At 42.3% G+C, this 24,743-nt stretch overlaps 1 protein-coding gene across 4 annotated transcripts in view; it reads right to left on the bottom strand.

The window, feature by feature from the left end:
- LOC147895444 (uncharacterized) overlaps window positions 1–18,308 on the bottom strand; it is a 76,750-nt gene extending 58,442 nt beyond the window's left edge. For 2 of the 4 annotated variants that reach the window (XM_087383891.1, XM_087383888.1), the window contains exons 1-8: window positions 18,032–18,308; window positions 17,851–17,949; window positions 17,657–17,759; window positions 14,358–14,412; window positions 14,223–14,265; window positions 13,953–14,075; window positions 4,830–4,901; window positions 4,163–4,218 (exon numbers count right to left, since the gene is read on the bottom strand). In XM_087383891.1, the coding sequence (XP_087240017.1) occupies window positions 4,163–4,218; window positions 4,830–4,901; window positions 13,953–14,075; window positions 14,223–14,265; window positions 14,358–14,412; window positions 17,657–17,759; window positions 17,851–17,949; window positions 18,032–18,119 (639 nt within the window). In that variant the 5' untranslated portion in view covers window positions 18,120–18,308. The remainder of the gene's footprint in view (window positions 1–4,162; window positions 4,219–4,829; window positions 4,902–13,952; window positions 14,076–14,222; window positions 14,266–14,357; window positions 14,413–17,656; window positions 17,760–17,850; window positions 17,950–18,031) is intronic. The other 2 variants (XM_087383890.1, XM_087383892.1) reach the window with 2 other exon arrangements.
- Between the last annotated feature and the right edge of the window lie 6,435 nt (window positions 18,309–24,743).

Genomic DNA, 24,743 nt, shown 5'->3' with positions numbered 1-24,743 from the left:
TGTGCTAATAAAGGGGGTTTTCTCTGATGTTCTGGTTTCCTGTCTCTGACTTAGTAAGTTCAGAGTGCACAACCGTCATGGTATAGTATAAATTTTAGGGCATAGGAACATATTGATTTCTAATTCCTTGATATCTGGTCTTTTGGCTTTGCTTCTTTACAATGGATTCAGATAAATGCATTCAAAGGGGGGATGCGTACAGCACAAGATACTAACTGTAAGGGTGATGTACCTTAGCAGAGAGAGATTGATAGTACATACCTAGGAATGATACAGGACCTCACTCTTTGGTGTAACAAGCCTGATATTTAGGAGGGGAAGAGGAGACTACAGGCAAGGGCAGGAGCAGAGAGGGCTAGATCACTTTCAAGCAGATGTAGGATGAGGAGAAGCAAGGGACATACAGGCATGACTGAGGGAGTGACGATCATAATTTTAAAAGCTGCAGTTTATGTTTGTGTTCGTGTTTTGAAACTGTACCTGCTCCCAAATTTGTACAGGTATATAATGATTGATAGGATTGTCTGGGAGTGTAGCACCTGAAGAAGGGGGTGCCTTTTATGCAAAAGATTTGAGGTTACCCATAGGAACCTTGAGACAGCTTTACAGAAGCACCGTAAGAGTCCCATAATCTAACATGAGCTAAGGAGCAAAAAGGAGACTGTAACGATAACAGAGAACATGAAACCTTTATCACATGTAATCATCTGAGTTGTGTTATCCAATGTCCATACAATGAGGCCCTTCTTATATAGAAAGTGAAATATGAAAGGTGTGTGTGCCCCAAAGGGTGTGTGCATGAAGAAGTATGTCCTCTTGTGAAGAGTCCCTGGGTACATTAAAATGCTATAAATAGAAGTATCCTCTTCACAAAAGGTGTGGCTCTTGGTTGTCACTCTTGTGAGGGGTTGTGCCTCATAGGAAGTGTCCCCAAAAGCGATACCCTTTCAAAAGAGTCCATCCATCCAACCATCCATAAGTTTTAAGGTTTAGGAAAGGAATATGTCATGCATCGTAAGATCCGCTCCCAAACCCTGGTCAAAAAGATGAATCACCGCAACTGAATCACATATGATGCTCAAAACACCGCTGCAAGACGTCAGCGTGCTACTGCATGTCCTCAGCAAACCAACCAGTGATGATCCATTTTCATCACTGATGTTTCCATGTGGGATAAGCATAAACAATAGCAAGAAACTCTCTGTTGCAGACCAGGTATCCGGACCGGTTATCAGAATTTTATGGCACTCAAAAGCAACAACTCTATCTTCTTGCATCAAGAACATGGCTTCCAAGAGGCGGTATCCCAATTTGCAGATCAGTTGGAGAACTACAACAGCAGGAGGATGATAATTGAGGGACTCAAGCTGCATGTCAGTTCGGCAAATGGGCTCAAAATTGCACAAACATCCCAAGTCAAATCATAATTAAGGATGGGGGCTTCTGGCACACCAAAGGTCTTTTCCCCACAAGCATGGTTTGCTCTAGGACCTCTTCTTGTTGCCCTCCATTTCCATCTTGCACCTATGAGAGAACTGATTAATGTGAAGCAAGTAAAAGGCTACAAAGGATAATGCATTTAATAAATCAAATAGCCGAATAACTAATTAAACATTGATTATTCTAGCAAGAACTTGCTAAAACTAGCCCCATGACCCCTCTACCCATCCATACCTTAATTAAAAGAGGCCTAAGAATATTCATTAACCTAGGCTTTCTAATTGCTCATAACTAAGGTAAAAACTCAGAATAACTCCACACTCCCACCATTAATATATCCTAGTGATCGGGGTTTTATCCAAATAGCTAGGGTAAATACTCAAAATTTTAAGTTACTGGTTAACCTTTGTCATCTCATCGTACCTCATTATATACCATTGTAATACTAGAATATATCCAATTGTACAAATTCATTGTTCTAAAGTCCAAAATTCTACAAACAATTGAGAATTTTTAGCTGTTGGGGCTTTTGCACCTGCGTCAGATATTTCGACAAAGCTAAACAGCTAATATTTCATCATACCTCATTAAGCCAAGTATCACTGCCCAACAACAAGGCTCACCACCAATGCCTGACTGAAGGTGTTACAACTATGGATATCCTGCGGATGTACGAAGCATCTCAGTCTTGTACAGCAAGTGGATCTATGATCTAGTGGAGGGTGATCGAGTAATACTAATGTTCTTTTGGTCTCATGACCCTCTAGTGATCTAGGAAATCCTGTCACAAAAGTCTATAGCAACATGCTCAGATGGTGCGTTTGAAACTGGAAAGGGCTGCAACAAATCTTGTAAGTCTGAACAGCCGCTCTATAACAGGCACATGAGTTAAACTACTTGCTTCCTAGCCTGTAGGACTCTCTCTCTAAGTGGAAGCATGAATTGATCTGTACCGAACTCAATCACATGTGTAGCATGCATGTGACTAATGATGGTGCAAAGACCCTCCCCCCCGCCATAGCGTATTTGTTCTATTAATATGTAGAGAGTGTTGCAAATGTTGGTGGTAAAGGCCGGAAGCCTTCCTATATGGTAGAAGTGGAGAGAGGCAAACACCTTCTCCTTATTCCTTTACAACTGAGAAATATGGGGGCGCACTTGCTGTAATCCTCACTGAAAGTGAAGACTTGAGGCTCTGCTGAAGGACTGAGCTATAGGCTGAAGTGCTGCTGACTGATGTGCCAAAATGACCAGAAATGGCCACCTTTTTATGGCCTGGAAGGACTGATCTGTAACTCCCATTTTATAGACTGATCTGTAACGGCTAAGATCCTGGCTCGTGTAACGACTTTAGGTACCACCATTGGGACAACCAATTTACTATGCACAACCAGATGATTGGTTATACTGTCCAATCTTGGCAGGTAAACCAGAGTTGCATAGCCCATTGAGCTGACCTTGTTCATTGTGGTATCCTCCTGTAGGATTGACAAAGAAATCGGTATCTGACTCCTCACCATAAATACAGATCCTCATCAACCTCTCACCTCACACAAAAGTCAACCACGAAAGAAAGTTTAGTCTTAATCATTGTCATATACAAACGATACAGTCCCTCATCACACCTTTAAACAGGGCACAAAATCACAACATGCAGGAATCTGCAAAGTTAACTAATGCAACCGATGAAAGGCTGAGCAGAGGTACAATTTACTTCCACTTGTCTGGTCCATAAAGAGATTAGGAGTGACTTTTGCCTATGTATATTTTGAGATGCCATCTCAAAAACACCAAAAACATGCCATGCTTGGAAACCTTACTGCCCACACTGAAAGTAACTCCAGAGTGGTTTTCACATAGTTGCATTGGTAGTGAAACCATTGTGTTATGCTCAAGTCGAGATAATATGACCTCGGAAGGGTCGGTGGACATTTTCCTTTAGAGGACCAATTTTTGTATTATATTCTATTGTGCTTTAAATATACGGTTAAAGGAATCAATGTCAAGGTCTTCGGTGTGGGTGATATGGCATAGACTAGACGAATCTAAGGTCGAGGAACTAGGTGGACCTTAATGTGTGAATTGCCAAGGGGCAAATTAAATTAATGTTTATCCTCCCAAGAGAGGGGTAAAGGGTGCATGCTAGGGGATTCCAGATGATTACACATGGCATTCAGATCGTCTAGGGAGATGAGGGCTCTGCAAAGGCTTGCTGGAAAAATCACGTCAAATTCTATCGTGCTTGCTTTTGATAGAGGTTGGCTGGGTGGATATTCTTGATGCCATCACCTGTCATTTGATTGAGTTTTAGTTGTGGAATGTTTCACATTGTCTTCCAGCACGACTGCGAAATCTAGAGATCCTAACAGGAAACACAGACAAAAGACCCAGTTGTCACAGACCAGACCTTCGAGTGACATGACACCATGGGCTTAAATGTGACAGACTTTGACAAAGGTTTCACGCTTGATGAGTTTCTCTTTTAAGAAGCAGCAGAATTGTAGCATATACTTTTGCATTGTACAAAAACTTTTTCTTAAACCGTCTATGGATACAGCCTAGCACTGATTTTCATTCGATGCATTTTTTTGTATTCAAATCCTTTTCGCCTTTCAATCAGTCAGCTAAATTTGAGTCTCCCTGAAATTCAGATCTAACAAGACCCATGAAAAGCAGTAGCTTGTTTTTCCTACAGAAAAAGATGTGTAGGGAGAAGATGTACCTTACAGGAAGTGTGATCCTTGCCAGCTTCTTCCATATGCAAAAGTCCTCTGCAGGCTGAAAACATCTAAAAGATACTTAGATTTTGTGATGAGGATCTCCATCCTCCAATACATGCAACCAGGTAACAAAAAAGCAGCAACGACTCAACACACAGAAAATTGACAAGCAACTTAGTCCATGCCTTTGTTTCTCCATAAGCCTGTATGTATCCATTACCCACCTCTTCCAAATCTAAAATTTTTTCATAACGTTTAGGTTTTTGCATATTTGGTTAATCTATTTTTAAAATTCTGCAAATGAGGAAGGAAATTTAAACTCATCTCCAATTGTAGAGGCTTGAGCATGCAGGCACCAATTTATAGCCATCAAAACCTGGTCCAGCACTAAAATTGGGCAAAAGACTCACTCCCTTTGCCATGGATAAGAGACCATATTTCAATTGGCCTTTTGCAATGAAAGACAGGAACTTAATTGCTGCATACATACGTTTCAATTGGCCTTTTGCAATGGAAGATAGGACCTTCAGTGCTACATACCTACGTTTCAACAGACATGATATGTGGCTGTGTTGGTGAGCAGACGAGGTTGAATAACACAGACAAGTCTCTCTCAGGCAGCTTCGAATTTCAAAACTTGAAGTATCTTAAATCATCTCTCAATATCACCTGAAGTAGACATCTTTGCAGCTACTCTCTTCTGGTTCAAGCAAACAGAATTTTTCTTTTTTGCAACGTGTCCTATTGATTCAAAATGAAAAGACTCCCTGGTTACTCGTTCTTCTATGAAAATTGAATGAGTTGAAAGATATTAGCGAGGACAAGAGCAGAGATATAAGAAGTTTTCACTGCATATTTCAACATACTGACCAAAATGCACAGAACGTTTCAGATCTTATATGGCCTTTCAAATATTATTAAGGAAAGCCTAGAATTGTGAGACTGAGAGTTTTCAGGGCCTCATTTTGTATATTATAGACTTTGGACTATTTAAGATAGTAGCTTGTGCATTCTAATATAAACCAAGCCATCCTCATTTTACTCTGTTACAACACTCATCCTCTCACATATTGCACGTACATTCTCATTCATTGGCTCTCTCTCAGGAGATGAGACCGCACTCAGTGGCCACCATCGAGCACCAGACCCTCCCGACCACGCCGGATGAGGACAGCCACCAAGGGCACAGTGAGCAGACGCCCCCATCCAGGCCACCCTCATGGCAGAATCACAAGGACATGCCATATCAGGCCTCCAGCTGGGATCCCAGCCAGGCTCCCAGTATGCTAAATAAAAGAGATGAGCGCCTGATCGGGTGCAAATGAGGTCCGTCCCTTGATTATATTCTTTATTTTCAATGATGCTTAGCACAGACAACTATGTGATAAAGATTTCTCAATGGAATCAAAATAACCCTCATATACCTTACCGGTTTAACAAAGTTAACTTCTAGCTTACAAATTCCAGATCCAGATACAGTAGCAAAACTCTCAGCAAAATAACCAGACTGAGATAGAATTTCTCAATAGCAATCACTGATACCCAGATCAGGCTTTCTATCATACCAAGCCTAGTATGGTGTCACTATCTTAAGTGCTTTAGTGGGACACCTATTCAAAATGTGATTTGAGCACATGATTGCTTCCATCCAGAACTTTTGTGGCAGCCCTTTATGTTGGAAAGGTCACCTCCCCATCTGTAAGCCCCCATATGAGGAGAGCATGGGGGGGGTGGACCTGGGTCTTGAGAGACTGACATGGGCGGAGTTATGTCTGCCATGTGGGTAGGAATGGAAGAGAGAAGAAAAGAGAGATACTTGGCGCTCCAGACGCTGCCTCAGATGGTGATCATGTGCAAGAAGGGTGGCGAGGGCGAAGGCCTTTGGATCTGGCCTGGCGGGAGGTGCAGCAGGGCGGGGAGTCTCTGGGCAGCAGGTGCCTATGTGGCGAGGCAAATGGCACAGGCTGTGGGCAGGATCAGGACCTGCAGCAGGCCTGGAAAGTGGCGCAGCAAGGAGGGGGAGTCAGAAAGTTTGATCGGCCAGATATAGGGCTGGTTCCAGCCAGCCTGCCATGCCTAGAAGATGGCAGGGCAAAGGGGGGCTGGACTCCACATGATTTGAAGGGTATATCCCCTGGTTTTATAGCCCACAGGTTGGTGGGGAGGCAGGGCACAAGTTGGCCTACATAGGGGCTGTGCCCCCTGCATGGAAATGAGGGTTCAAGCCCTAGTTATAAAGACCCCAAGGGGGTCGGTTATAGGGGCAGACTGAGTCGGCCAGAAGGCCTATTCCAGTCGGTTATAGGGGCAGACTGAGTCGGCCAGAAGCCCTGTTCCAGTCGGGCACTTCAAGGGGACCTTTGGGCCTATAAAAGGAGGCATCCAGCCTCATTCTTCACATCCAGCAGCCAGCACACTTGGGAGCAGCAGGAGCAGCAGCACACACTCCCTCACACCTACATCTAGGTGGCAGAGGAGATCAAGAAGAGCTGCATATTCTTGGGATTTCATTTCTCGAGATTGTTCGTTTGTTGCAAACCTTTCCAAAGGAAGGACAGGTTGAAACATACCCTCAGAGCATGGTGCCTGGAAGACTCCATGTTGTTCACTCATTATGAGGGGGACAAGTGGAAGATCGTGGTGTTTGGATTGCTGGAGTTCGAAGGCGGGAACGTGGCTGAAGGTGGTGGTGCTAGGAGGTGCTACCAGAGATGGACCTGTGTACCAGGATGGCGTGTGGAAGCGGAAGCAGACCTGGTGGAGCAGGAGCCACTAGATGAAAAGCCACGAAATGATTTTGACATCTAAATGTTCTAGAGGACTACAACCAGGGAGTTACTGGAGCATCATCATCGACATGTTAACATTGAGACTAGATGTGTCGGTGAGAGGGGGTGTTGGAAAGGTCACCTCCCCATCTGTAAGCCCCCATATGAGGAGAGCATGGGGGGGTGGACTTGGGTCTGGAGAGACTGACACATGGGTAGGGTTATGTTTGCCATGAGGGCAGGAATCGAAGAGAGAAGAAAAGAGAGATACATGGAGCTCCAAAAGCTGCCTCAGATGGCGATCATGTGTAGGAAGGGTGGCAAGGGCAAAGGCCCTTGGATATGGCCTGGCAAGAGGTGCAGCAGGGCGGGGAGTCTCTCGGCAGTAGGCACCTATGTGGCAAGACACATGGCACAGGCTGTGGACAGGATCAGGACCTGCGTGCACTCCTTTCTCAGCCAGATAATTGTTACCTTGACAAAGTGTGCCTATCAACACCAATGCATAATCTCCATCTCTGTCATGTACCATACATTTGTCATCCTCAAAGATGACTTGAAAAGCCTCTTCTAGTGAAAGAGGACACAAAAAGCAAATTTTTCTTAATCCCAGGAACAAACAAAGCATCATGGATGTGGAGATCTGAGCCAATCACGGCTGTGAGCAAATCTCTCCAATCCCTTTAACTGGATAGGAGAATTGTTGGCACATGAGACTTTCCTGCCAACAAGTGCACACGACAACATGCCAAACAATTCTTCTTGGGATGTGATATGGTGAGATGCACCACTATCAAATTACCATGTTTCTACCATTTCATTCACGTTAAAAGTGTGTGACTCCCAAGAGACATCATAGCTGCAATAAAAAATGCCTAACCATGCTCAACAAAATCAATTACGGGCTGAACCTAAAACAGCCATACCAAATTCTTTCTTCTTTCCTTTGCAAGCCTCTTCCGGCGCATACTAATATGACCTAGCTTCTTATAGTAATGGCATTTACCTTTCTTGAAAGGCTTCCTGGCATCCTTTTTATCCTTAGCACTAGCATGTCCAGAAATATTCCCAAAACAATGACCAGCATCGTATTTGGGCTGATATTTCTTCTTGCCTTTTCCTTTGCTGAAAATGTCTGCTCCACACTATGAGTATGTGATGACATATTCTGAAATCGTCTCCAAGGACTCCCAAAACCTCCCTGCCAATCAATTCCAATATAGACACTAGTGGGAAAATCGAGCTCTTGACAACCTGGATCAATTTGCAGCAATCTAGACTCCCTGGAACAACTCGCAACAAGGTCCTAGCTCCCTAGATCAAATCGCAGCAGACCTAGAGCACCTAGGAAGACTGGAAAACCCGAATCGCAGCAGTTGGGCAGCTTCTTGATGGCTGGACAGAATTCGCAACAAGATCTCTCCCTCTAGCAACTCACCACATTTGAAAGGATGGAAGTTACAAGGCAGGAATCATCCGTAGTTATTTCTTATTTAACCAAAGTCAACATTCTTAATATCTCGTCCTTTGTTCTGAGGATAGGTGGCAAAATCACCTTTTCATAAATGACTTCAAATGGGGCTTTTCATGTGGAGCTGTAAATAGTATCATTGTATGCAAATTCCACAAGAGGAAGATACTTTTCCCGTTCAGTCTTCTATTTGGACACATAACACTTGAGAAGATCCAATACGGTAGAATTGGCATTCTCGCTTTGTCCGTCCGCTTGAGGATGAAATGAAGATTACTAAACGTGGATCCGATCCGATCCCATCATTGTTTGTGTAGATTTGAAACAACGTGGATCGGATCGGTTGTTAACTTTTCTTTGAGAGTATTGAAAGCAGTCCTTTGTCGTTCTCCCCATCGGAAGACTACAGATTTCTTGGTCAAATCATGTGTAGATTTGAAATGAGGTTGAAATGAAGACCATTGTTTGTGTAGATTTGAAACAACGTGGATCGGATCGGTTGTTAACTTTTCTTTGAGAGTATTGAAAGCAGTCCTTTGTCGTTCTCCCCATCGGAAGACTACAGATTTCTTGGTCAAATCATGTGATGGGACTAGAAAAGTGTCTGATGAGGTGTCTGTAATACGGAGCGTACTTCGTGTCGAAGTTCTTGAAACACGCTGGTTAAGTGCTCCTTATGTTCTTCTATCTTTGAAAAGACCAAAATGCCATCAAAGAAGGTACCTATAAAGTGCCTGTAAGGTCTCAAAATCATGTCCATCATGCAGTTGAAATTGATTGGTACATTGGTTAACCCAAAAGCATCACCAAAAACTCATACAATCCGAAAGTGGTCGAAAAGATGTCTTATGAATATCCTGAGGATGGATCCTTAATTGATTGTACCCATTTTTCATACCAATGCGACTAAAGATCGTGGCCCCTTTTAGTTTGTCCAATATATCATCTATGTGAGGGATTGGAAACCTATTCTTGAACATCATTTTGTTGAGGGCTCTATAATCCACACACATACGATAGGAGCCATATCTCTTTTGAGCTAAGAGCACGAGTGAATAGAAGGGTAAGGAACTAGGTCTGATGAGTCCTTTAGAAATTAGATCATGTCCCTAAGCCATAAATTCTGGGCTGCGCACACAGGATAAGGTGACCGATTCGGGGGCTCACTTCCTAGAAGGAGCTCTATGGCATGATCTTCTGCCGCTCAAGAGGAAGCTCTCATCTAAGAAACAATCTTTGAAAGATTCTAGAAACTGACATTTTTCTTTTCCTTGAGGACTCACTTCCTTTTGAGGTTCACCCTCTCTCTCTCTAATGAAAACCATGTACGCAGAAATAGCCAATTATATTGATTTAGCAATAGGTATATTAGATACAATTGGGATTCTCTCACCTCTTCCTTTGGCCAAAATCTTGCTTTCATTGTTGCTGTGCATGAAACTGAGACTTCTTGCCTTTATGTCAATATGTACCTCCTTTCTGTGGAGCCACAGTATACCCAAAATTGCATCATAATGTTTAAGGGATGAAACATAAAACTCTTCGTGATCCACATCCACTTGTACATGAATTCTAGGTTTTCCAATCAAAGGAGCGACTTTAACTGGAACCCTTCGAAAACATGCTACGCATCTAGGGATCGTCCCAATTCTTCAATCTTAATTCCTAGCCTCAAAGCTAGCTCTTCTGAAATAAAGTTGTTGATACCTCCTAGATCAAAAAGAATCAAAGCAATCTGATCTCTCACTTTACCCCATGAGAGGCAAAGTTCTCGATCTTCTAGCTTAGTTGTTCTTCCCAACATATCTGGGACTCCTCCCGCCAAGGGCTTTGGCGATTCTTTTGGTGTTTTCTGCTCCCACAAACCCGAAGGCTTTCAAGACGCTAGGTAGCCATATGCCTTCTTTTCCACAGTGAAACACTAACCTTCCTTTCAGAAGGCCTCGATCTCTTCTAGTGTAACTTTGGCTTCCTTTATAGGGCTTCAATGGACCCCTCGCTTCTGAAATTGGAGCTGCTTTTGTCCTTGCGCTATTGGGGCCGCATTTCTTTTGATGGTGTCTCCATCCTTGCCTTTTGAGGCAGCCATCATCCGTCCTTAGTTGCTTCGAAGACTGAGGCTGAATGCATCAAATCTCACAGCTTTGTCTTGCGCTCAATGCTTACTTGGGTCCGAATACTTGGATGCAGACTAGCCCTATACTTCCAAAGCTTGGACTTTTCTGAATTTCCTTGAATCATCATAAAAGTTCTTTGGCAAGAATTGCTCGAAGAACTGCTTCTTTAAACTTTTCCACTTCTTGGGTGCTTCATCTGCCACTAGAAGAGCTCCCTACCATGCACTAGCACTGTTTCTATTGCTCTTCCACCCCTTCCAGAGGATTGTACAGATGATTCCAGCCTCATAACTTTCATCCTTTCAAACATGCGAGTTGCCAGAGGGAGAGAGCTTGCTGCGAATTCTGTCCAGCCATCAAGAAGCTGCCCAACTGCTGCAATTAGGGTTTTCCAGCCTTCCTAGGTGCTCTAGGTCTGCTGCAATTTGATCCAGGGAGCCAAGACCTTGTCGCGAGTTGTTCCAAGAGGCCCAGATTCTGCTGCGAATTGATCCAAGTGGTCAAGAGCTTGCTGCAATTTGCCCAACAGCCTCTGTATTGGCTGCGAATTGGCAAGGAGGTTTTGGGAGTCCTTGGAGCCGATTTCAGTGGTGTCAAAGCGCGGTCTGGCCACTTTCCTTGGTGGCAACGATCCAAAGAATCCTCCGTTTGAGCCAGGCCAGCAGTGATTCCGAAGGATCCGTGAATTTCAGTCCACAGAAGAGTTTGCCGACATCAAGATCTGGAGCAAGAGAACCCAAGCCGATCGCAATTCAGTTCGGGCTCCCATATACTATAGTTTTCTATTGTATCTAACCGAAACCCCGCATTAGTGGTTGAATCATACAACCAAAAGCCACTCCCACCCTTACTTCATCGCACATCGAGCCGGCTCCCGTCTTCACCCGTAAGCATTTACCTCATTGAAAGGAGTTGGGTTTTGCAATTGGTTGTTTTAGGCTCAGCCAAGCTTGATTCAGTTTGGGTCGGATTTTTCATCTCCCACATCATGGTTTCAGAATGAGGCAGTTCAGCCACAAGACGATCTAGTATGAGACGTCCTATTGGACCTAATGAAGATCTCAATGAAGAGTTTGTGAAGGAAAGAATCAAGGAGTATCAGTCCCTGAAGCAGATTCCTTGTTTTCAGCACCTGTTTCAGGAGATGATGACCAAGCAAGTTCATTCTCCTCACAGAGAAGAAATTGTGCATAAGTCTCCTCATGTTTCTAAAGAATCTCCTAGGCAACGCCATGCTTCAGCACAGCGTTCTCGAACTTCCCCTTCAGTTCAAAGATATTCGGATTCGAAGAAAAGAGGAAGGAGTCCAAAGTCCCATAACAAACGCAGCAGAAAGCACCGACGGAGATCCCCCAATTCTAGCCCCTCCTCTTCCAATACTTCTTCGTTTTCGTCGTCTTCTTCTTCGTCTTTGTCTTAACATCCAAAGAGCATTCTACTCATGGACGCAAAAGCAGGAGATCCATATCGAGAAGAAGGGACTTTAAAGGAAGCAAGTCCGTCAAATTTACTACTTTTGATGGATAGTATGGGGCACATGAGAAAGCTATGAGCTTCATCCAATAGTTTGATATAGCTTACCTGACAGGCCACTATCATGAAAATCAAAATTAAAGATTGTGAGTCTACACCTCACAAGGAATTCGCTGCAAAAGGAGAGGGTTGGGAGAGAGAGTACACCACACTAGGGCCAGAAATAAGGTCTGGCCCCCCAAGGGTCTTTATTGCAATAGAAAATAACTTTGTATGATTGGCTCTGAGAAGAGCATAAAGCTGGATACAACTCTTGAATGAATCTGGGAGCTCTGAGGCCCCTTCTTTTATAGACTTGGCCTGGCAAAAAACTAGACTTGCTTTCTAAAAGCTACTTTTTACAAAAGCTGAGCTTTCCTGCTTTTGCACAACTTGGGGCAACGTTTAAGCCTTTCTAGAACCCCATGGAGCCCTCATTAATTGCGCCATTCTTCCTGGTGCTTTTTGCCTTGTGGGACCTGGTTTTTGGCACTTGCTCCATCACTCGTGAGCCTTTTTGCACTCTTCCAAGTCCTACACAAACATCAACACCTTAACCCATTAAAGGTTAGCGAAATGCATGCATTCCTAGTTCTTGGACTAATCCTAGTCCCCTTGTGGGCGTCCCCACAATTCTCTTTTACCAATGCAAAGCAAAGGTAAAACAATAAAACTTATTCTTAGTTAACCAAAGTCAACATTCTTTGACCGAAGTCAATTCTAATAAAGATTATTCTTTATTTCTTGAGAGGAGCACCAAATGGTTGTATGGAAAGAAAGAGAGGATTCCGGTAAGATATTCAAAGTAGTGGATACAAGGTGCGCATCTGGAATAACTTCGGCTATGTTCAAGAGTTCTCACGTGAATCCTTAATTTAGTGAAAGGTCCTACATAGAATCCCCTTCGTCCATATGCACCGAATCAAGTTCCCTGTGCAAGAATGAGACTCAAGCCTCATTACAAGCTTGATACATGGCTTCCAAAATATCCCAACTAGCTTTCGAAGCCCGATAGGACCGAATATAAGGAATGATAAACCTCTTCACTGAAAGTGAGATCAAGGATAAGGCTTGTGCATCTCAAGTATCCCACTTCCTTTGCTTAGAAGTAACACCTGCAGATGCTTGCGCTTGTACTTGCTCTGTTGCCCCACCCCATTCCGCCACACTGTGACCCCCTTTGCTGTGGAGGAGTGTCTAGCACAATTTGACAAGGACGGGCTTCATTGCCTCTAACATAGTCCCATAGGCCCTTGGCAACCAAAAGATTATGAAACATAGAGCTCCAAAGAGAATAGTTGGTATCCTCTTGGGCAAGCATACCAAGAAGATCATTTGGATTATTACGTGCCATCTTAAGCAAAAGAAAAGGAGGTGAAAATTTCAAACAAGTTTGCATGCTGTGAACACCTTGCACAACCAAAAAATTTCCACTTTCAAAGCCAATACTTGGCTTGAGGATGCGCCTTAGAGAAGAACTACCACAAGACTCCATTGCTGGAATGTGTAATGCAATCTCAAATATCTCTTCCCAAAACTCAGCCATTGCAAGGCTCAACAAGGCATATATCCACCGAATTCTGAATGTAGCACGGATACCCTGGTAAATCCATGAGATTGAGCAGCAAAATGCCTTCAAAATCATATGTCACCTTCAATAGTCACCATGCAGCCCGAGCAAAATTCAGAGGCTAAATACCTCAAATAGGGATGTAACAGCAAACTACAAAAATGATTCTATTACTACAAAGATGGGATGTATGCAAGCCTGCAGTCCCATAAAGCATTCTTCCAGTGAATGTGTACAGAAGAGAGATTGAATTTTATGATTTACCATATTCCTTTTGAAGTTTCATATCCTTCCTATCCATTTCTCCGACTTAGAGAGAAGAAAGTCTCTAGTGATAAGAGACAGTAAACTCACGAGTTTCAATTCCGTCTACTTGATTTTCTTCATCATCCGCGTATGAGAAGGTTCTCAAAACACTACCTGCCAGAGTGTCACAGAGAACCTCCACTTTTCCTTGCTTCTCAGTTCTGCAAGGATCTGTGATGAACACATTTGTAAGAACAAGCCAGCTTTGTTTATCAGACAAACCTCAAGTTACAGAAATCTAACCTGAAATAAGCCAGCCTTGTTTATCATACAAACTCTCAAGTTCATCAATATGCAGGGAAAAAAATTTTAACTAACCTGGAGATATCTGATAAGGTTCAAAACCAATCGCCGACCTCAGCTGCATCCGCAGTTCAAATAAGAAGTATACTAAGTAGAGAACTAGAACACACCCATCAGTCATAAAAGCAAATATAGCGTGGGGAAAAATACCTTAGGTATGGACACAATTGAAGCAGGTTCTTGTTCATGAGGCAATAACTCCTTTCTGAAACACGTCGACTTAATTTTAGCTAATTTTGACCTTATGTCCAAAACAACATAGAAGATTATTTGCATTTAAGATAAGGTGGGCACTCCTAAAAATGCACTCCCTTTGTTTCATTGCGACCTCCACAAAGAGAACGCTTTCATAGCTTGAAAAAGAGAGAGCTTCTGCATAACCTCTTTAATAACTTTATGTTCTACTTGTCTCCCACATGAAGTGTAAACATTAATTTGTCAAGTGCAATTACCTAGATGGGTGCCATTTTCTTCTATGACGGATGAAGAGAAAAAGAAATTGATTAAGGAAGGAAAATGTTTCGGGTGTAAGAAACATTAGCCGGGGCACGTATGGCATAGTGTCTTGTTCTCTTGGCTAAATTGCCCAGACGAATTCGGTAAAAGGGAAAGCCAAGGCATCCAAGCAGGAGGGTGAGGCTTCTACACCGTCATCCTCAAAATCTACCGTGACTATTGAGCCAATATTGAATGTTGTCCATTCAGCCAATACCTTTGGGCCTCATGATCTTTTTAAGGTGTATGGATTCGTAAATGGACAGAGAATAGTGGTTCTTCTGATGATGGATAGATTGGTAAAATAACTCCATCTTAAACCAGAACCTATAAAAAACATGTCACTCTCAAGAGCTTTTAGGGGACATAATGAATAAGATACATCTATAGTATAGAATATCCCTTTTCGTATACAAAAAAATAGAGATCGAAGGGATTTTCTAGTAGCTCCTTTACAAGACATTGACATGATTCTAGGTAAACCATGGCGGTATGATTTTAAACCCTGCTTATCATCCTCATACTCATCATTGTTGCTTTGTACATAAGGATCATAGGGGATCGAGACGTGTATACGATTCCATTGATAATTCTTACCCAAGCAAAAAGATTGGTAAAAAGAGGGGTAGCTTTTAATCTTGTGTATATACGGGATTCACGAGATCTTCATATCTCAAAAGAAGATCAGGAGAGAAATGAGTTCCTTAGAGCTTATGAGGATTGATTTTCAAGAGATGACTCATTCGAATTGCCTATGGAGAGAGAAGATGATCATGCCATAGACTTAGAGCTATCCATGTAGAGCCCCATACACGATGAACAGGATAGAAATAGAGGAGGTAGAAAAACGAATTGAAGATCTATTGCAAAAAGGCCTGATTCGACCAAGCAGTTATCCATTTGAAGCACCTGTATTATTGGTCAAGAAGAAGGATGGATCATTTTGTATGTGTATAGATTAGCGTGCTTTGAATAAACTTACGATTAAGAACCGGTATCCTATCCCAAGAGTGGATGATTTATTGGATTTTCTTAAAGGTGCTAAAGTTTCTTGCAAATTGGATTTGAAATCCAGTTATCATCAACTTCGAATGAAAGCTGGAGGTGAACATAAGACTGCTTTTCATACTCTCACTGGACATTATGAGTTTCTGGTCATGCCTTTCGACCTAACTAATGCTCCAACCACTTTTAGTAGGCTGATGAGAAGGGTTTTGCGACCCTACTTGGGAAAATTTGTCATGGTTCTTTGACGACATTTTAGATTTCAGCCAGCAGACTGAGGAAGAGCATAAGGATAACCTTGCTAAGGTGATGGATGGAACAAAAGTTCTTTACATATTTTCCACAGATACTTGCAGATTATAAAGAGGCGATACAAATGCAGAAGTAATAAGAGAAAGTACACGTAAGAGGAAGAGACAAGCAATAATCCAGAAAATGACTTCTGCTCATTGAAGCAGGATGGAGTGTCATGATAAGAGAAATGATTATTTAGTTAATTAATAGTCATTAGAACCTTATTATTGTTAGGTGCCAATTTGATGGTGCGATTATATGTTTGTTTTTATGATCGATCAAGCAGTGTAAATAGTACTGCTAAACTATGTAACATTGGCCAATGATCGGTAAAAAAGATGTGTACACACTTGTCTAGGTCCTAGGGGCAATAGGAAAGGGAAGGGTGCATTAGAGTGCATTAAATGGTAGGTGCAAGAGTCATAGGCTAAGGGTAGGTCTAAATGGGAAGATGGAACTTCAGTGATCTCAAGGGACATTAATGAAAGGGAACTTCCCTTTCATTGTGATCATTCGTAGCATTTGTCTCTACCACATTGCATTCATCCGCATTCTCTCTACCACCTTGCATGTAGGTCGAAAGAGAAACAAGTACTCTCACGAGGGCGCTCTTCCCAATTGGAGGGCCAATCGGCATTCAAATTATGCATGCATTGCACACATTTGCATACTTGAAAAGCTTAGAACTTCACATACTACACCATGCCAGATAGCAAGATGAGACTAGGACACAAGAGACAACCATACTTTGCGACACATCATAGATTTCTTCATTTTTGAGTCTGCCATGGGACATAGAGACGTAGAGGAGGAGGAGACAGATGATTTGCGGGCCACATGGATCAGCAAGAGGAGACAACAAGGCAAGGCACAACTAGACCACTTGTCACGCAGAGGCCAAGGCACGCACGATGGAGGTCCAACCCATTCTTGGATTGTTTGGACGAGACCGCCAGGGCAGAGGTGTCACTCTAAATATGGCCCGCCGCATACAAAGATCCCGAAAACCACGCCCACTTCCACGGCAATAGACGACTCCCACTACCATGACAGGAAACGACCCAACGATATAGATACGAGATATCCTCGTGGCCCATAGGACAGCAACCAAGGCACCCAGCTATGTATTCTGAGCGCGAGTCTGAGTGTTTAATATTGAGTACTAGTTTAGTTTTTGCTTTTTGATTTTAGCATAGTACTCCACAAATTTGATATTGAGTACTGGTTTAGTTTTTGCTTTTTGATTGTAGCATAGTGCTCCACAGTGGCTTGTATGGGTCATCTTTTGTTTGTACTTTGTCTCATAGGCCCGCGAGAAAAAGTTAACACATCTTCTTTCTTTGAAGTTCTTTTAATTTGAAGTTATCTTTTTTTTTCCCCAAAAAAAAAAGTGTACGTCAAGAGAAAGGGAGAGACACACACAAGCTTAGACTAGACACGTCTCTCTCTCTCTCTCTCTCTCTCTCTCTCCTCGACATCCGAGGAGATCTTTGTAGTGATGATTAGGTCCCATGGGTCATTTTTGGCCCCCCCAGGACAATAATAAATTCTACTTCTACTTCTACTTCTCTCTCTCTCCACATACACACGAAGACGTGCAATCTTAAAATTTAAGAATTGCTGTAAAACGGTAACTTAGGTTTTGTACATCTTGCCTAGATTTTGTGGAATGTATTGAAGAAGGTACAGCTTTTTCATCGTTAACATCCTGTAGCTTTGAATGTTTGGCCCAAACATGTGCGCCCTTCCGCTTGCCCGCTGAAACAATACGTAATATGGACGCATAAAGCAGACATTGAAGCATAGAGGCATAATTAGCTACGCCAATAATTACCGACTGTCACCATACACTGCGATCGAGCAGATTCTGATTTTTTTAGCACTTGTGGTTGATCGGAAACCGCAGAAGGAACTGCGAGGGGCGCTTCTCCAACTGCAATTTGATAAGCTGCAAAGGAGCAGAGGGAATTTTGAGTATCCTCAGTCAATAAACAACCCGAGCCCATTAACCGACTGGACCGCAGACTCACACTGGAGGTTCTGGAGGGTTGAGGAAAGCCCAAATTCTTTAGCGTAGTCGTAAGCCGTGTTCTTGTAGAAATTGGTGCGAGATCCCATGTTTGGGCTCCCAAAGATCAACCGAAAGATGAAGAATCGATCACAATTTATTGATGAGGAGGAGAGTCTCTGTCATCTCAAAATTTGTGACCAATTGTAACGTAACGTTCTTTTTTTCTCCCACTACATTCAGAGTATTGGGTACATCAGGGGTCTTCTTTCTGCGCACAGTTTTTTGCAGATGATAACACAAGCTAGCACAAAAGAGAATTTTAGAAGGTTTTTTCGGATTAACCAAGATAAGACCAGCCAATTTTTGGCCTACCATTTACACACGTCCAAGCTACGCCCTGTTTGAGGGCACACGGTTGGCGTGTGTCCGTCCTCCACCCCTTACACTTTTTGTCAGAGGGGTCCATCTGTTGTTCGTCCACGGATGCTTACACACTGCCCGACAGACATGAATTAAAAATAAGAATTAATTTGACTAATTATAAAAGTCAACACTCAAACTTACCAAAACCCTCTCGCCAAGCAAGACTTAAGATATGTGTCAAGTAGAGACAGTTGATTTATGACAAAATGATTACAATTAGAGAGAGTAGGGGAGCTAACCCCTTCACCACATTCATATGGCTCTCTCGAGCTCTCTTCGCGACGAGGGGAGAAGGGATAAAAAGAGAGGTGCACCATCCCTCCTCCCCCCTTCCCATTTGCAAGCATAACGATGAAGGAAGTGTGCATATGCAAAAAAAAAAAAGAAATAAGTTACAATAAGAAACGAATTATGCACCATTGTCCCTGCTATCAGCTTCTTCGGCTGAATCATCTCTCCAAAAACCCTTCTCACATTTGCATTCTCTCGATTGCATAACATGCTTCGAGCAATATTGTCACTTCGTGCGGCTCTTATGCAATCTCCTCTTATGCTCTTATGCTCTTCTGCAATCGCCTCTTATGCTCTTATGCACTTATCCAGTCGCCACTTTCATGTAGAGGTAAAAATCCCACAATATAACGATGGATGCTCTTATGCAATCGCCACTTACATAGAGGCAAAGATCCCACAATACAACGATGGAAGCAAAGGGATGGAAGCAAAAACACAACGATGGAAGCAGTACAGGCATGGAAGCAACAGAGGGATGGAAGGAAGAAGATATGGAAGCAGAGACATATACTTGTTGGGACGTATCCAGTAACGGTTTTCTTCAAATGGCTTGGAGGAATGTCTCTCTGCGCTGGCAAAAACGTCTCTCAACTCTCACTGGTGGAGAAGGTGAGGACGAGGAGCTGGGTAGCCAAGCTCCCCCGCCTAGATTTCAGCTCAACAGGGCGGGGAGAGCATAATATGAAATGTCCAGGGCTTTGTGTGTAAGGTAGTTGCGCCTGCCAAGCTTTGTTTTTTCTTCTCATTGGTTCATTTTTTATGAAGAGAGCGTCTGCCTCTAGATGTGTAACCAGCCTTAGTGAAGGTTCTCCTTCCACAGTCAAAGATACTTTTGCATATTTTTTGAGACGCCTCTTTTACGTGTGGTTTGGTCGTTGGTGGGCTTCTTCCATGCACACTTAAGTGTACCTACCAGCACTTATGGGATTCCTTTCCTAGGTGCCTTGGTTCCTTCAATGTGATTGAATGACCTTGTGCTTGGAAGGATCTTGTTTGGATCTTTCGACGGAGAGAATTGTGCAGCAGTCAATCCAAGGAGCATGAACCGACTTGCACGACGTTATTTTGGGAAATTCGGTTTCAATGAAGCAAACTTTGTGCTGGACCATCGTGATGCATGCAAGGATCTAGTGACGGAATTGCTACAGGGGCTTCGTGCCTATAAGAGAAAAGTTTGGGCAACAAGGTTTGGTAGAGTGTTTAAGCAATTTGTATTGTTTCTTTCAAGTGGTATAAGGCTGGAGAAATTATTAGATATACGAGATGCCCAGTTGGCTTCATAGTGTCAATGACAGAAACAAGAGAGTACAAGTATTGCCTTAGAAACCAACTTTAAAAGCTTTACAAATAGGATCAATGACCAATCATGAATGATGTGTTATTATCATCACACTCGTAGGTTAATTAGTGTACTCTAGTGGCTGAAAACAATGCAAGAAGACTTATATTTTCATGCATGGATGTGTGTATGTCTATGTCTATGTATGGATTGTGCCTGCATCTCCCCTCCTTTAAGTCCTCACTAATCTTGGGCAAAGCCTGTGCATTGATTTTTACAAGGGAATTCAATACGAGGATGCCTTACAAGCATAGTGACCCATGGATGAGCATGGGCACATGAGACATGGCGAAATGTGGCCTAAAATAACTGGAGGGACACTATTGGAAAAAAGTGTAAGGAGAGCATTGCCCGCAGTGCAGTGCTAAAAATTGATTGGGCTGTCAATAGAATCCATGAGAAATTTAGCAAATGGGAGACTGCCAAACTCTCCTTTGCAGGTAGGATCATTGTAGCTAAGCATGTTTTGTCGTCTCTATTTTTTCCTTTTCTGCTAATGTACTTGAGCGAATAGACAAGATGAATAAATTTTCTATGGAGAAGTCAATGGCATGCTTTTAACTAGAGCTTGGTTGCTACGCATAAGAAAGATGAAGGACTTGGTTTAGAGGGAATGAGCCTCAAATATAAGAGGCTTTGCACTAAGTGGTTGCTAAGATTGGGCTGTGATCAACCATGGACAATGTTGGCAAGATATTGGATTAGTGTTATTGGCCTTCAGGGTATAGTTGGCCCTTGGCAAGACATTGTGTTGTGTGATCTTCTTGTTAAGGTCCCACAGTGCGATTTGCTTACTTAGTTGATTAGATGCTGGAAAGAATTTGCTCTTGGAGTTTCTTGGGTTGGAAATGCCTCTTTTTAAAAAGATGCTTCACTTTCAAGGTCTTTATGGCTGGCTATGTTTCTTTTTGTAAAAAAGTGTCCAACCTTTCTAATTGAAGCTGCTGAGATAGTCTTTGTCATGTTGCCGAAGCTTTGCTTTTCCTACACCACTATACAAGGCTGTGCTCACGAGAGTTGTAATTTGTTGTTTACCCACACATACCCATGGTTTACATCCACAAGGGACGTATGCTATCAAGCGGCAGGATTTTGAATGCGGCCACCTTAAGTGGGAAAACGCCTACTGCTTGAGTTGACACTACTTCTCTTAATTTATGATTTTGAGAAATAGCTCTCTTTTTTTTTTGTGAAGATAGTAATTAAATTAAGAGGAAAAATAGGAAATACGGGTGGCATGACTTAGTCAAAGGCCAGCCTCTAAAGTAAGAAAGGCAACCCAAAGCTCTACCATTTAATTGTTGTATATCTTAATAATCTTGATCCTCGACAATTGATCTTCTTAAACGAACTGAGATGATAGTTTTATGTCACGAACATAATAGCATTCCTGTGGAACCAAATTTGTTGAATGATGTCCATCCGAATGAGATTCCACAAGCACACTGGTGCTTCATTCAACACTCCCTGGTCACCAAAGAGTGCTCTCATTGCAATGGAATTGCTAGCTGTGCTTTAAGCATCCATTGATGAACATGTTTCCACAATGAGCGAAGGACGTTGCAGGACCAAAGGAGATGATGATGATTTTCAAGACACAACTTATAGAATGGACTACTAGCAGAACATCTTTCTACTTAGCAATGCAATCTGTAGTGCGTAGTTTGTGTGTAAGGACTTGCCACAAAAGAAAGTTCAACAAATTGGAAGGAGTGGCAAACCACACTCTTCTAAGTCAAAGTAGCCAGACAATAGGTGAGTCGTATGGTGCAACATTTTTGCAAGATAATTGAGCCACTCATGATATTTTTATGGATGGACTAAAAGTGATGTCCTTAAGCATTAGGCATGGTGACGCCTTTCCACTTAAAGTGCACCATCCACTCATATTGTTAGGAGTGGATAAGGATTTGGATAGTAGGCCATGATGGCTACAACCTAGAAATGTTGCAAGCAAAATTTGTTGTTCCCTGCTAGGGAGATAAAACCGAAGTGATATCTCCTGCATACTAGGTGGATCTATTTGATTAGATGTGGACTAATTTGAACACGGGCGACAACATTTCAATAAGGCCAAGGACTTATCCATACATTAAGCCCCAAAGAAGCGCCACTGCCAATTCGCTTAGAACCATACCACTAGTGTGGGCCCATTCACTTTTGATAAATGACAATCAACTTAGTGTCTGACTGTCATATCTTAGTTAGAAACTATGATAACAAGAGTTCTTGCCAATGGATATGTCCTTGAGAAAATTCAAACAAAGCTTGTTGCTCAATCCAATATCAAGCAATTATTGCCACGTTGAGAGGAGTGTAATTTAACAATCTATTTATAACAAAGCTTTTTGTGCATCTACTTAAATGATTCAAGACCCAAACTACTTGGCTTCCTAGGTGTAGTAACAAAATGCCATAGGAAGGCATGTCATTGTTCGTGCTAGAGGAAGTCCTAATATATTTTGGCAAGAGCCGCACAACCATTCTAGGTGAAGGGTAGCACTGTTGAGACATAAACCATTCTGGGTGAAGGGTAGCACTATTGAAACATAAACCATTGTCGAAGCTAAAATCTGCTTGAGAACAATCAATGCGCCCAACTGTGGGGGTTAAAGGTCATTGTGCCTTTACCCCGGTTATGTACAATACTCAAACACATATATAAATGAATGAAAAAGAAGACTAAGGTGTTTTGCACCCACCAAAAACTTGTGTGGCTCTCTATTTCTCTCTCTCCCTCTTCCATTCTACTTCCGTTGAGAGCACTCTCAACTAGTATCAGAGCCCATGTGATCTAGCTGAGCGTGCGTGAATGCCTAGAGGCTCAGCAGCTCTGTGGGAGGAAGGAGAAGCTCTGTGGGAAGCTTTGTGGGCGATTTTACTTGCATCTGAGTGCGCAGAGTCCTTGAAGGAACCTTTGGAAAAGTCACTTTGGTTTTGCGAAGTGGTTTTGAGAGCCTATTAAGTGTTTTCAAAGAAAAAGTCATTTTTTAAGCTTTTCCCTGTTTCGTTCGACGACATAGACTCTGTATTGACTTGTAGAGGCAACCATTGCCTGCTTTTGGTGCCCATTTCACTTCAAGAGCTTGGAAACACCTTCATTCTTAAATTTGGAATCATTTCATTGGATTTCTGACTCATTGTGTCAGTTTCAACGTTTTTTTGCTCAGGTGTTGGAACTCAAGTTTGGAGCAACCATTTCCAGATCTATCAGTTTTGGTGGATTCGGGAGGTCCTAAAACTTCTATGTTGCTCATCATTCGCACTCCGGTGGAGTTTACAAACAGTTCAATTTCCAAAAACTTTTTTCAGTCTGTGTGTTAGACCCAATGATTGGGACCACGGTTTCCAAAATTGTCTATCCCATTGTGTTCCAAACACCTAAAAACCCCTACCTGTTAGTTCTTGTGCGATTCGGTGGACTATTTTCAGAGTTATAGATCTATGTGTATTTGTTTTCGTCTCTCTGTTATGCATTTTTCATTCTAAGGTTTTGAAACCTTAGATTTATGCCACATGGCAGTGGATAAGTATTGATTCCCATTTCTCACTCATCGATTGGGATTTTGGAGTTCTAGCAGAAGAGAGAGATTTGCAGATTGTCTTGCTGGGTCCGATTATGCAATGGCGCCCATGGTTTGAGGCATCTCAGGTTCTATTTTCAGTAGCGGTCAATACCGTGGGACCATGATTTCTTGAGCATACCTTATTTATAGGCCATTTGGATGCATTGTGATCCTTATTGGATGCTCTAATAGGCCTGGATTGCCTTGTGAGATGCTATTTTTTATGGACACTTTGCACATGGATGCTATTTTATGCTGAGGGACAGCCATTTGACACATTGCAAGTGATGCATTGATAGTGTTATGCTCTCTTGGATGAGATATTGTTGATGCATATGCCCATGGATGGTGTTTATGCTTGAGCCATTTCGCACTTATTGGCATTTTGGATTGCCATTGCAGTTGGCATTTTCTTTTAGGCCAGATTTGCTCATATGGATGCATAGTACATGCACATGAGTTAGCTGTATCTTTTGATGCTTTGAGCTTTGAGTCTTGGTGATATTTCACTCTATTGTGGTATACACATTTAGGTGCACCTGGTATTTGGTGTGATTCTCTCTTGCAGGCACTAGCATTTGGGATTTTGCTTTATTTGCATCACGGCATCCTCTTCCATGTATGAAAAGGAGTTTTTCAGCATTAAAAAGTTTGATGAGACAAACTTTTCTTTGTGGAAAGAATAGATAACGGATGTGCTTATTCAAAAGAAGTAAAAAACCCTTGCAAGGGATTGCAGCTAAGCCTGTAGCTATGCCCACAAATGAATGGAATGAGTTGGATGCATTGGCAAAGTCTGCCATTAGACCATCTTGGGGAGACAGTTTATTTCACAAGTAAGTGAAAAGACTATGGAAGCTTTATGGAAAAAGCTATGTGCTACATATGAGAAAGAGACAGCCTCAAACAAAGTCTATCTCATGAAGAGATTGTTTGAGGTGCACATGGAGGGAGTATCCATAGCTTTGCACTTGAATGAATTTAATATCATTTTCAGTCAGCTTCAAGCTCAAAAGTTGAATTTCGATGCGGAAATGAGGGCAATATTTCTCTTATGCTCATTACCATCCTCATGGGATACTTTTCGTATTGCTATTAGTAACTCTGCA

Source organism: Dipteris shenzhenensis, chromosome 13 (assembly GCF_047967505.1).
Source record: "Dipteris shenzhenensis isolate YYH24624 ecotype China chromosome 13, Dip_SZ_1.0, whole genome shotgun sequence".
Lineage (NCBI taxonomy): Eukaryota > Viridiplantae > Streptophyta > Polypodiopsida > Gleicheniales > Dipteridaceae > Dipteris > Dipteris shenzhenensis.
The sequence above is the reverse complement of the archived record's forward strand: the minus strand, read 5'-3'. Positions and strand labels throughout refer to the sequence as shown.